Raw genomic sequence first — 13,697 nt, forward strand, 5'->3', positions numbered from 1 at the left:
ACCTCCACACCACATTTTAAACTTAAAAAAAAAAAATCTTTTTGACCCCAGTAGTGGTGGCACACACTTTTAATGACAGCACTGGGGAAACAGAGGCTGGTGAATCTCTATGAGATCAAGGTCAGCAAGGTCTACGCAGTGAGTTCCAAGACAGCCAGGGCTACACAGAGAAATTCTGTTTCAACATCATGTACACATACACAATAATAATAAATAAAAGTTGTTTCTTTCCTTTTTTTTTTTAAGAAAAGACCTGAGCGTGGTAATGTATGCCTTTAATCCCAGCACTGGAGTGGCAGAGTCAGGTGGATCTCTGTATGTTCCCTTGTGACTGCAAGTACCTGGTCCTTAGTACAAATACTCTGGAATGCCAGAGGCATCAGATTCTCCAGAAGTTTCCAACCATGGGTGCTGCAAGAGGAGAGCTCCTCTCTGCCAGAGAAGTGATCTCAATTACTGATGCATTACTTGAACTCCTCCTGCCTCTTCATTTTGAACGCTGGGATTACAGGGATGTGACAATATGCTTGGACCTCCCCTCCTTCCCTACCCCTCTCTCCTCCCTTTCTCCCCCATTCTTCCTCCACTTCCCCTTCCTCCCTCCTTCCCTCTTTTTCCTGCTGGTGTCTCAAGCCTTTAATCCCACTACTTGTGAGGCAGAGGCTGGGGAATTTCTAAATTCGAGGCCTACACCCCGGTCTACAGAGACAGGTCCAGTACAGCCAAGGTTACACGGAGAGACTCTCGAAAAACCAATTTAAAAACAAAAAATGCTGCGCGGTGTTGCAGCCTGGTTAACAAAGTGAGTTCTAGGGCAACACAGAGAAACTGTCTCGAAAAACAAGCAAAAAGGAATCCTCGTTCCTCAGTTTCAAGAGACGGTGAGAGTATAAGCAACCACCTCCGCTGAGCTGTTAGAAAATCTAACCTGTTGGAATTTTTTTTTGACGTATTAAAATGCAAAATGCATCCAATCTAGTTTTTGACATCTTGATCCCTATATTCTCGAATTGAGCAAATGTAGGGTTAAGGAAGATCTTGGCAGAACACTAGAAAAGGCGGGGCGGGGGGTGGGGTGGGGAGGCGACGACAGGGGACGGACGCAGTGACACAAGGCACGGAACACGACACCGGAACTAAAGTGAGAGAAAAGCAGGGATTGACGTGCGGAAGTATTTCAGGGTAGGACCTGGTTAGATGGGATTAGCGAGGGACCGGAAGGACGGTGGAGGAAGCCCATTCTCCGTCATGGCGGGGCCGGTCAGCTTGCGAGAACTTCTCATGGGAGCGTCGGCCTGGCTGGGCTCTGAGAGCCCCGGAGGTCCCCCCGCTGAAGGCGGAGGGAACGCGGCTGGCGTGCCGGAGCCTCCGTGGAGGGAAGATGAGATCTGCGTGGTGGGAATCTTCGGCAAGACGGCTCTGCGCCTGAACTCCGAGAAGTTCTCTCTAGTGAACACTGTGTGCGACCGACAGGTTTTCCCTCTCTTTCACCACCAGGATCCTGGGGATCCCGGGCCTGTATTCAAGACGGAAACGGTCTCCGTCGGAGAAGCCGGGGGAGCCGGGGACCCGGGGGCTGCCGCTGGGGATTCACTTCGTGGAGGTATGGCTGCCGCGGAAGGTAACCAAGCTGAGCCAAGTCCCCAGGACTTTAGCCTTCTGCAGGCTTACTATAACCAGGAAAGCAAAGTCCTGTATCTTATTCTCACTTCCATCTGTGACAATTCACAGCTTCTGCGTGCTTGTCGGGCTCTCCAGAGCGGAGAAGCTGGTGGCGGCCTCTCTTTACCTCACGCGGAAACACATGAGTTCTGGAAGCATCAGGAGAAGTTGCAGTGTCTCAGTCTCCTTTACCTTTTCTCTGTCTGTCATATATTGCTCCTGGTCCATCCGACTTGTTCCTTTGACATCACTTATGATCGAGTATTCAGAGCCCTGGATGGGTTGAGACAGAAAGTACTACCCCTCCTTAAAACAGCCATTAAGGATTGTCCAGTTGGCAAAGACTGGAAGTTAAACTGCCGACCTTGCCCGCCTAGACTCCTTTTCCTCTTTCAACTCAATGGAGCCCTTAAAGTGGAACCCCCTCGGAGCCAAGATACAGCTCATCCAGATAAGCCCAAGAAGCATTCTCCCAAAAGAAGACTGCAGCATGCCCTGGAGGATCAGATCTATAGAATCTTCCGCAAGAGTCGAGTCTTGACGAATCAGAGTATCAACTGCCTCTTTACGGTACCTGCCAACCAAGCTTTTGTGTACATAGTCCCAGGAAGCCAGGAGGAGGACCCAATTGGCATGTTGCTGGACCAGCTTAGGAGTCACTGTACTGTGAAGGACCCTGAGTCTTTGTTGGTGCCTGCACCCCTCTCTGGACCTAGGCGTTATCAAGTGATGAGGCAACACGGCCGACAACAGCTCTCCTTCCACACCGATAGCAGCACCTCTAGTTCTTCAGGCCAGCTAGTGGATTTCACCCTTCGAGAATTCCTGTGGCAGCACGTGGAGCTGGTCCTAAGCAAAAAAGGTTTCGATGACAGTGTGGGCAGGAACCCACAGCCCTCCCATTTTGAACTTCCCACTTACCAGAAGTGGATCTCAGCGGCTGCGAAACTGTATGAAGCGGCTATTGACGGGAAAGAAGAGGATTTGGGCTCACCCACTGGGGAGCTAACCTCTAAGATTTTAAGCAGTATTAAAGTCTTAGAAGGGTTTTTGGATATAGACACAAAATTCTCAGAAAACCGGTGCCAAAAAGCTTTACCCATGGCTCATAGTGCCTACCAGTCCAACTTGCCTCACAATTACACCATGACAGTCCACAAGAACCAGCTTGCCCAGGCCCTTCGAGTATACAGTCAACACGCGCGAGGCCCAGCCTTTCACAAATACGCCATGCAATTGCATGAGGACTGCTACAAATTCTGGAGCAACGGCCATCAGCTCTGTGAAGAGAGAAGTTTGACTGACCAGCACTGTGTACACAAATTTCACTCCTTACCGAAATCAGGTAAACTCCCAAGTTTCCGACCTTTTGCAACGAAAACTTGAGCTGTGCTTTATTATTATTGTGGGCTTGTATGGTGTGTGTTCATGGAAGTGCACCTGTGGAGGTCAGGGGGCAACCATCCCCATGTAGTTAGGCTTGTGCAGAAAGCCCTTTACCTGCTGAGCCTCTCACTGGCACCTGAGCTGTGCTTGTACTCTTATTTTAAGATGATTTGTTTGGTAGGCATTGGTATTTTTGTTTTATAAAGAGCCCTGCAGAAATTTAAGGGTAAATTCTCTTTTTTTATTCTTTCTTTGTTTTATTGTTTTACCGTTTTTGTTTGTTTGTTTGTTTGTTTGTTTGTTTGCGACAGAGTTTCACTGTGTAGCCCTGGCTGTCCTGGAACTTGCTCTGTAGACCAGGCTGGCCTTGAACTCACTGAGATCCGCCTGCCTCTGCCTCCCAAGTGCTGGGATCAAAGGTGTGTGCCATCATTGCCCAGCATTTTATTATTATTATTATTTTGAGACAATTCTTTATTTAGTTCTGGCTGTCCTGAAACTCTGTTGGCCAAATTGGACTTAAACTCACAGAAATCCTTCTGCTTCTGCCTTTGGAGTGTCTGTTGTACCACACCCAACAAGTAAATAACCATCTATTTTTATTTTTAAAATTGCATTTTGCGTGTGTATGTGTGTATGTTTATAGATATGTGATTACCATGACATTCAAGTGGAGGTCAGAGGACAACTTGTAGGGTCATTTCCCTCCTTCTACCACATGGATTCTGGGGATGGAACTCAGATGCCAGATGAGCCATCTTGCCAGCTCCAGCCTTAAATTTTATCTTCTACCTCTAAAAGGAAACTATCACCCATGACTATTTTTTTTAATTTAAACAATGAATTCTAGTGAGTTGGTCGATGATAATTATTAAGAAACATGAAGTTTCAGAAAATGTGTGTTCACCTTTCATCTTAGAGTATTTGTTGAATTGACAAGAATATAGTGAAATGGAAAGTCATCACGATGTTACACAGAAGGAAAAAGTCACTGAGAAATTCAACTTATTTATTTTTGAGGCAGGGTCTCCCTGTAGACCAGCCTGGCCTTGAACTCTTAAAGATTCTTCTGCCTCTGCCTCCAGATGGCCCCACCACTTCTGGCTAGTTCCCAACCATTTCGAATTAAGATGGGGTGTAGCTAGGAGACAGCGCACTTGCATTGCATATATGAGTGAGGCACCAGTCTCATCCTCTGCGCTGAAAAGGGGGTAAAACTTAAAGCTTATGTGTTTAGTCAAGATTTTTGTTTGTTTGCTTGTTTGTGTGTGTGTTTCTTAATTGCCAGAGAACTACTATCTGGAGAACTTGTTGTAAAACACAAAGTAAACTTGGCTCTGTGTTGTCTTTGTGAGATTAATAATGACAGTTACATCTTCCAGGAGAAAAACCAGAGGCGGATAGGAACCCACCTGTGCTCTACCACAATAGCCGAGCCCGCTCCACCGGAGCCTGCAACTGCGGAAGGAAACAGGCACCTCGAGACGACCCCTTTGACATCAAGGCCGCTAACTATGACTTTTACCAGGTACACTCTGAAGCTCTGAAGCTCTCTTTGTTACTGAATATTATCCAAGTAAAAGTACATATTCAGAAGCAGAATGCTTAGAAAAGCCAATGTAACTGCAGTGCTATAGAAACAAGGGCAAGTTCGTGACATGCACTTCTTGTTTTTTTTCCTTAACCATACTTTATGCATATATATTTAGTATTTAAACTATTAAACTATTAGAATGATACACTTAGAGGTTTTTTGGGGTTTGTTTTTTTGTTTTTGTTTTTTTGGTTTTTTTTGAGACAGGGTTTCTCTGTGGCTTTGGAGCCTGTCCTGGAACTCACTCTGTAGACCAGGCTGGTCTCGAACTCACAGAGATCCGCCTGCCTCTGCCTCCCGAGTGCTGGGATTAAAGGCGTGCGCCACCATCACCCGGCTAGAATTTTTTTTTAAAGATGTATTTTCACTCATTTATTTGAAAAGAGGCCTCTTAAAATGTATGTATGTATGTATGTATGTATGTATGTATTTATTTATTTATTTTTGAGGCAGGGTCTCTTTATGTAGTTCTGGCCATCCTGGAGCTTGCAGTATAGATCAGGCAGGTCTCTAACAGAGATCTGCCTGCCTCTGCCTCCCAAGTGCTGGAATTAAAAGCATGAGTCACTGTGTCTGGCTTAAAAAGAAGTCTTTATTATCCAGCTCATAAATATCCATTATTACAATTTTATTTGTTACTCCTTTTACTAAAATACCTCATCAGTAATATTTTTATTTCAGTATGTGTGTGTGCACCACACATGTACCTACTGAATTCAGAAGAAGACATGGATCCCCTGGGTCTGGAGTTAAGGTTATGAGCCACCATGTGGGTGCTGGGAGTCAAAGCTGGATCCTTTGCAAGGGCAGCAGGTGCTCTTACCCACTGACCCATCTCTCTGATCTCCATTGATACGGTTTTAAACAGAAGTGAAAAAGAGAAAATTTCTGGTCATAAAACCACTTCCCAAAGCCGAATGGTGGCTCACCCCTTTAATCCCAGCACTTGGAGGTAAAGGCAGGTGGATTTCTGTGAGTTCAAGGCCAGTCTGGTCTACAGAGTGAGTTCCAGGACAGCCAGGGCTACACAGAGAAACCCTGTCTCAAAAAATAAAACAAAACAAACAAATAAAAAACCACTTCCCTAAAACAATTTTTTTAATGACTTTAAGTGGGTCAGTGCAGCAAATGTGTCCAGTGACTCTCGGTGTGTATTTCTTATCAGAGTAACGGTCATGGAGATTAAAAACAGAGCCTGCCTCAAAGGAATAACTCACACTGGATTCTTTTGGTATACAAAAGTAGTTCTTGCTACTTCAATAACCAGAAAATTGAATTCACATATCCACTGTCAAAGGAAATAAACAAAAAAACCTGCATGTTCTTTGCTAATACATTGATTGCTAATCCTACTTGTTAGAATAAAGTGTGTGTTGTTACATTTGTTTTGAGACAGACTAGCTCAGGATGGTCTGGAACTTGTTGTGTGGCCCAGGCTAGCTAACCTTCTGTTCTGCTTCACTCAGCCCGCCCTCCCAAAACTGTGTGATAGGCCTGCACTACCCCCTCTGCTCAGTAACATGTTTGGTGGGTTTTTGTTTTTTGGGTTTTTTTTGTTGTTGTTGTTGTTTTCTTGTTTTGTTTTTTTTTTACTTATTTAAGCATACAAAGAAGAATATATTATTTGAAACAAAAAGTTTCCACATCTTTTTTCTCCTTATAGCTTCTGGAAGAAAAGTGTTGTGGAAAGTTGGACCATATCAATTTCCCCGTATTTGAGCCAAGTACTCCAGATCCTGCTCCTGCCAAAAATGAACCATCTCCTGCCCCACCTGACTCAGATGCCGAGAAACTTAAAGAGAAAGAACCTCAAACCCAAGGAGAGAGCACAAGCCTGAGTTTAGCTTTGAGCTTGGGCCAGTCAACAGATAGCCTGGGTACCTACCCAGCTGACCCACAAGCCGGAGGAGACAATCCAGAGGTTCACGGTCAAGGGGAAGTGAAATCTGACAAGAGGCCAAACTTGGTTGATCGGCAGGCATCCACAGTTGAATATCTCCCAGGCATGCTACATTCAAATTGCCCAAAAGGTCTGTTACCCAAATTCTCCAGCTGGTCTTTGGTTAAACTAGGCCCAGCCAAGTCCTACAACTTCCATACAGGTTTGGACCAACAGGGCTTCGTTCCAGGAACAAACTATCTTATGCCTTGGGACATTGTCATCAGGACTAGAGCTGAAGATGAAGGAGACTTAGACACAAATTCCTGGCCTGCTCCAAATAAAGCTATTCCTGGAAAGAGAAGTGCAGTTGTCGTGGGGCGAGGACGGCGGCGGGATGACATAGCGAGAGCCTTTGTTGGCTTTGAGTATGAAGACTCTCGAGGTCGGAGATTCATGTGCTCAGGGCCTGACAAAGTAATGAAGGTGATGGGAAGTGGACCAAAGGAATCAGCTTTAAAAGCCCTAAACAGTGATATGCCCCTGTACATTCTGTCCTCGTCTCAGGGCAGAGGGCTCAAACCACATTATGCCCAACTTATGAGGCTTTTTGTTGTGGTTCCTGATGCTCCTTTGCAGATTATACTGATGCCACAGGTAAGAAATCAAGCCCTTCCCCTAAACAAACAAAACAGTGCTTTTCCCGGGGGGTTGTATTTATGGGACAAATCACGTAGCCCACATTGACTTGGAATTAGATGTGTAGTTTTCAATGGCCTTGAATTTCTAATCATCTTGTCTCTACCTCTCAAGTGCTGGGATTTTAGGTGTGTGCCTTTTTCTTTACTAACTGTGCTGTATCCCAAGCCCATGATGCTTATTTAGATACAATGTTTGTTTGAGAGTCTCCTGTGGTCCCGGCCATCTTGAAGCTCACTCTGTAGTTAAGATAACCTTGAACTTCTTATTCTCCTCTCTTTACCTCCTCAGTGCCAGGACGGCAGGGTACACACCCACACCTAGTTTAGGCAGTGCTACGGCTTTCAGTGAAGGTTCTGTGCATGCTAGGCAAGCCCTGTACCAACAGAGCTGTATGCCAAGCCCTTTGTTCTGATCATTTTTATTTATTAATTTATTATTTTGGGTTTTTTTTTTGTTGTTGTTGTTGTTTTGAGACAAGCTTTCGCTATGTAGCCCTGGTTATCCTGGATCCCAAAACATAGACTAGGCTGACCAAGATAGAACTCAGAATTCTTCCACCAGATATGCTCTAGCACTGAGTGGCCTTCCAGCCCCATGTCCACTTGAATATTTTTGTTCGCATTTATTTATTTATCTGTCTCTTTATTAATTTGTTGTTTGTGTGCACACTGCTATGCTAGGCCAACCCTCTACCCACTAAGTTACATTTCCAGTACCTCATTTCTTTTAAAGCCAAGATCTTTACCGATATAACTATGACAACCATTAGTAAGAATTTAGTTTAATTCTAGTTTTCCCAACACCTGCTGATTGAGAAGAACAATCAAAACAAAACAAAAATACAAACTAGGGGGCTGGAGAGATGGCTCAGCGGTTAAGAGCACTGGCTGCTCTTCCAGAGGTCCTGAGTTCAATTCCCAGCAACCGCATGGTGGCTCACAAACATCTGTAATGAGATCTGGTGCCCTCTTCTGGCCTGCAGGGATACATGCAAGCAGAACACTGTATATGTAATAAATAAATATATCTTAAAAAAAAATACAAGCTAGGTGGGGTAACTCATGCCTTTAATCCCAGCACTTGGAAGGCAGAGGCCGGTGGGTCTCTGAGTTCAAGGTCTACAGAGCAAGTTCCAGGAGAGCTAGGGATACAAAAGAGATCCTGTATCAAAACGAATAACAAAACCTGGTCAACAGAAAATAGAAAAAAAGTAGAGGGCTCACATCTTTAATCCCAGCACTAGAGAGAAAGGAGGATCTCCAGGAGTTCAAGGTCAGTCTGGTCTACAGAGTAAATTCCAGGACAGTCTCTGAAGTTACAGAGAAACCCTGTCTCAAACCCCCTGCCCCTCAGAAAAAAAAGAGAGAGCAGAGGGAATAAGACACCAAGGGGATTAGGTGAGGACCCAGGAAAGTGCAGCAGCTTCCGCCTTCCTGTTCAGTGTGGCCGCTTCATCTTCAGTAGTTTTTGAACACATTGTTCACTCATCTTTCGGGTATTTCTTATTGAGAAATCTAAAAGTAATTCTGTTACCTGTGTTTTTCAGGTTCAACCAGGCCCACCACCATGTCCAGTATTTTACCCAGAAAAACAAGAAATCACTCTCCCACCTGATGGCCTTTGGGTTCTGAGATTTCCTTATGCATATGTGACTGAGAGGGGACCTTGTTTTCCCCCTAAGGAGAATGTGCAGCTAATGAGCTACAAGGTGCTCCGTGGAGTCCTGAAAGCAGTGACACAATAGGTTTCCTGCCATCCGGTTCCAGGCTGGAGCTGATGTTCGTCTTGTTTTAATGTGTGTGAGATTTTGTTTTAAATGTGTGTTCTGTGTTTTCCCAAAACCAAAATGTGTTTTGGCTAGAAGTATTCAGTATTTGGACAATAATTGTTCTATTATTTCATTATGTTGATATTTATTGTAAAATAAATAAAAGTTTGTTGTTCTAGAAAAAAGGATACAAAATGTATAGTTGACATATGTTTTGTTTCATTGTCCATAATATAAGGCATATTTTCATCATAATTTAGTGTTTCATCTTTCTGATAAAATGATGTGTCAGTTGGGATATTCCTTATATTCTTTTTTCTCTCTCCCTTCTCTTTTCTTCCTTTTTTGTTTTGTTTTTGTTTTTTTTTTTTTTGTTTTTTTTTTTTTTTGAGACAGGGTTTAGTCCTGGCTGTCCTGGAACTCACTCTGTAGATGAGGCAGGCTTCAAACTCATAGATCATCTGCCTCTGCTTCCAGAGTTCTGGGATTAAAGGTGTGTACCACTATACCTGACCTATTTATTTACTATATGTATGAGTGTTTTGCCTGCATGTATGTACATATACTACACGCATGCATGGTGCCCACTGAGGTCAGAAGAGGACATTGGATATTTTGGAAGTGAACCACCATGTGGTTACAGAAACTGAACCCAGATCCTCAGTAAGGAAAAATGCTCTTAAACCAGGTGGTGGTGAGCCACACTTTTATTTTTTTTTTAATTTTTTTAAATTTTTTATTTTTTTAAAGATTTATTTATTTATTATGTATACAACATTCTGCCTCGATGTATGCCCACACGCCAGAGGAGGGCGCCATATCTCAGTACAGATGGTTGTGAGCCACCATGTGGTTGCTGGGAATTGAATTTAGGACCTCTGGAAGAAGAGCCAGTGCTCTTAACCTCTGAGCCATCTCTCCAGCCCGAGCCGCACTTTTAATCCCAGCACTCGGGAGGCAGAGAGAGGCAGGTGGATATATGCGAGGCCAGCCTGGTCTACAGAGCAAGTTCCAAGACAGAGCTGTTAGACAGAGAATCCCTGTCTTGAAAAACAAAACAAGTCTTCTTAATGGGCAGTGTTGGTACATGCCTTTTAATCTCAGCACTTGAGAGGCAGAGCCAGGCAGATCTCCCAAATTGGAGGCCCGCCTCAAACAACACCAGGTGTTCTTACTGACTGAGCCATTCCTCTAGCCCCTGGCCTTAAACTCTCTACACTCCTGACTTAGCCTGTCTAGTACTGGGATTGCAGGTGTGTGCTAACAAAAGCTTTTTTCAGCACTAGGCACTGAAACTCAGGTCTCATGCATACCACTGAGTTATATCCCCTTTCCTGTTCTTTATATTTGGAGGCAGTACCTAGCTGGGGCTAGCTTTGAATTCATTCTGTAGCCCAGGCAGGCCTAGAACTTCAAATCCTTCTGCCTCAGCCTCCAGAGTAGTTGGGATCACAGGCCTGTACCCTCAGGCTTGGCATAAATATTCTTTAATTAAATACCTATTCCATGAAATAATTTGCTAAGTGTTTAAATCTTACCAGTCTACAGTAACTTTCCCCAACATACCACCATATCACCAATTGTGGCTATGCCATCCATTAGATAAGTGCAAAATAAATTGGAGACCCAAAGTAGTGTAATTGATTCTATTTTCCCAGATACATTTTAAATACCGTACTAACAGAATTAGAGATTTTAGTCTCAATGTATGTGAAATACAGTGTTTATCACATTTCCAAAAGCTGTTTCCTGACCCAGCAAGATGGCTTAGTAGGAAAAGAAGCTGCCACCTCAGGTCCCCCATGGTGGAAGGACAGAACTAGCTCCATAGCATAAAAAATAAACAATGAGCCAGGCAGTGGTGGCGCACGCCATTAATCCCAGCACTCCAGAGATAGAGGCAGGATCTCTGTGAGTTCGAGGCCAGTCTGGTCTACAATAGCTAGTTCCAGGACAGGCTCCAAAGCTACAGAGAAACCCTGTCTCGAAAAACCAAAAATAAGTAAATAAATAAATATAAACGATGAGATCAGATGCAGCAGCCCTTGCCTGCACTTCCAGCCAATCAGGAAGGAAGATGAAGCAAGACAACTACTTGGCCATAGGAGTTTGAAGCCAGCCTGAGCTAAACAAGGTGAATCAGTATGTTGTTGCTGGTTATTTCTTACTGAGAATCAAACCTCTGGTTTTGAGGGGTTCGTATTTGGAAGGCTGACACACGTGGATCTCCAGCCTGGTCTTGGTGAGTTCTAGGTCAGCTAAGGGTACATAGTGAGACCCTGTCTCCAAAAATAAATAGTAAGTAAATAACCCCAGTACTTGGAAGGCAGAGGCAAGCTGAACCCTGTGGATCTGAGGCCAGCATGGTCTACACAGTAAGACCTTGTCTAAAGAAACCCGAGGCCTTGAACCTGCGAGGAAAGTGCTCCACCACCGGACCACAGCTACAGCCTCTGTGATGCGATTAGTTCCTTTGCATGCACTAAGATCCACAGACGGGCATGCCTATAATCTCAGCACTCCGGAGGCTGAGGTAGGAGAATCGGGAGTTCCTCTACCTCATAGTGAGTTCAAGTCTAGACTGGACTAAGTAAGAAAGACCCTACCTCGCAAAACCAACATCCTATGCCCTTAAAACGTGATTCCTAGTGTTTTCCAAGTTTGTAATGTGTGAGGTGAAAAGGGGAAATGGAAAATTTATTTGCCAGCCTTCATAGGAGACGATTTCGTTGCCAGTCTCTTTATTTATATTTATTTTGTGCTGGAACTTGAACCGGTATGCTTTACTAATTGGGCTACGCCTTCCAGCCCCAAGCTTCTTAAACGAACTGTTGAGTCAACATTTCTTGAGTACGTAACGAATTCGAGGCATTGGGAACAATTCTTCGCATTTCCTAGCGAAGGGGCTAGGACTTGCCCTGGAATCCTCCTCGGATGTACATTTCCCAATTATGTCAGATTTTTCCTGAAGGCTATCCCGCTTGAGGGTGCCAAAACAAAACCCACACAAATAAAAACACTGGCAAGTGCCCAAGCCCTTGCCTCGGGACCTTCTTAGAACCACTCACGCGTGGGACACACGTTCGGCTCAACGCCGAACGCTCCCTGCCGCAGCGCGCCTGCGTATCGGAGCCCCTTTGTTGCTCCGGCACCGGGGTCGGGCTGCGCCTGCGTGGTGAGCCCGCACGAAGAAGTGCGCTGCGCCGAGGGCGCCGGCTGGGGGCGAGCGACCTCGAGCAGCCGCCGGCGCCGCAGCCGTTGCCACCGCCGCAGCGCAGTGGGGTTCAGAGGCCCAGAAGGTGGTGACCGAGGATGTCGTCCACCGCGGCGTTTTGCCTTCTCTCTACCCTGGGAGGGTATTTGGTCACGTCGTTCTTGTTGCTTAAATATCCAACGTTGTTGCACCAGAGAAAGAAGCAGCGATTCCTCAGTAGGCACATCTCTCACCGCGGAGGTGAGAGGGGTCCCCAGAACCCGATGGCGGAGATGGGGGTGGCTTCCTTGCAGGAGGTAGAGGGTAGGGGTATCGGAGAGACCGAGGAAGGATGGGCTCCAGTGACTGGAGGGCTTCCTCAGATGAGTCGTCCCGATGGGAAGAAAGGGGTCTCGTGTTCCAGTCCTGGTGGGCGTCTCCGGGGAACAAGGGTGGCAGGGCTTCTGTGAGGAGGTGAAGTGCAGGATGGGAGCGAGAAGTGGGGCGTTTTTCAGCCCGAGGAAGGATGATCGGGAGGACCTTTCTTGGCAGCTAGGCACAAAGCCCTTGCAGATCCAGGAGACACCCGCAGAGGGAACCAGGAACAGAACAGACTGCTTGGAACCAGCTGGTGGCTGAGTCCGTGGGGAAGAACTTGGGCTCAGGCAGGGCTGAGGATCCGCTAGACACTTGGAGCGAGCCGAGGAGCAAGCGGTGCCTAGTGACTTGGCCCACCCTCCACGCATTCGTAGTTGAACTCTGGGGAGAAAGGTCTCTAAATCCAGGGACTTTTCCAAGGTCACAGTTAGAGCATGGACTAAAGTTAGACAGGGAATTTGGAGGATTCTGGTTCCGAGGACTCCAAACCTAGTACCTGCTTTCTTTTTTGTTTGGTTGGTTGTTTTTAATTTTGAACAGCACCATTTACCCCAGCAATGGTTCGTGGGTTTCTAAAAGACTAAAACATGATTTCACTTATTAGTATTGTTTTTTAAAAGATGGTAAAGTTACCTTGCAGAAGTATATTGCTGTAAGGATCAAGGGGAGTTCCTACAACAGCCATGTCTTTGCTTCAGCGTTACTTTTAATAATGTGACTTCATTACATCTCAATAATAATGTATAAAATATAAAATTGTTTCAGTCGCTTTACAATTTTCTTTTAGGGCGAATGTGACGCCAGGTTAAAATAGCTTAAAATGGAGCTGATGGTGGTGGTGGTGGCTCACACCTTTAATTCCAGCACTCAGGAGGCAGAGGCAGACGGATCTCTGAGTTTGAGGCCAGATAGAGTGCCAGATCAGCTAGAGGGAGTTCCTTGTCAGTCAGGGCTACGCAAGAGAGACCCTTTCTCAAAAAAAAAAAAAATTCTTGACATGTACAGTTTAATGATAAATTCTATAGTCTAAAATTTGACATAGTACCATAATGCTTTTTGTTTTTAGAGTTTCCAAAGTTGGAGTGTTGCTATGGAGCCCTGGCTGGCCTGCAAGTCGCTATGTAGACCAGGCTGG

General features: G+C 45.2%; 2 protein-coding genes across 2 annotated transcripts in view; both read left to right on the forward strand.

Moving 5' to 3' along the window:
* Nucleotides 1–1,203: 1,203 nt before the first annotated feature.
* On the forward strand, nucleotides 1,204–9,288 carry Smg8 (SMG8 nonsense mediated mRNA decay factor). Its single transcript, XM_075991208.1, has 4 exons — nucleotides 1,204–3,007; nucleotides 4,431–4,576; nucleotides 6,306–7,178; nucleotides 8,770–9,288. Exons 1-4 carry the CDS (start codon nucleotides 1,249–1,251, stop codon nucleotides 8,965–8,967), a joined length of 2,976 nt encoding a protein of 991 aa, XP_075847323.1. The 5' UTR covers nucleotides 1,204–1,248; the 3' UTR covers nucleotides 8,968–9,288.
* Nucleotides 9,289–12,182: 2,894 nt separating this feature from the next.
* Nucleotides 12,183–13,697, forward strand: part of Gdpd1 (glycerophosphodiester phosphodiesterase domain containing 1) — a 36,420-nt gene continuing 34,905 nt past the window's right edge. Inside the window, exon 1 of the mRNA XM_075991209.1 lies at nucleotides 12,183–12,445. Within this exon, the coding sequence (XP_075847324.1) occupies nucleotides 12,304–12,445 (142 nt within the window). The 5' untranslated portion in view covers nucleotides 12,183–12,303. The remainder of the gene's footprint in view (nucleotides 12,446–13,697) is intronic.

The sequence above is a fragment of the Microtus pennsylvanicus genome, chromosome 11 (genome assembly GCF_037038515.1).
Source record: "Microtus pennsylvanicus isolate mMicPen1 chromosome 11, mMicPen1.hap1, whole genome shotgun sequence".
Lineage (NCBI taxonomy): Eukaryota > Metazoa > Chordata > Mammalia > Rodentia > Cricetidae > Microtus > Microtus pennsylvanicus.

Bases quoted from the DNA above. Each gene is read 5' to 3' on its own strand.
- Smg8 (XM_075991208.1), top strand. From the start codon at position 1,249: ATGGCGGGGCCGGTCAGCTTGCGAGAACTTCTCATGGGAGCGTCGGCC. The intron at 3,008-4,430 runs GTAAACTCCCAA...TACATCTTCCAG, and splicing joins TCACTCCTTACCGAAATCAG to GAGAAAAACCAGAGGCGGAT. The intron at 7,179-8,769 runs GTAAGAAATCAA...TGTGTTTTTCAG, and splicing joins AGATTATACTGATGCCACAG to GTTCAACCAGGCCCACCACC.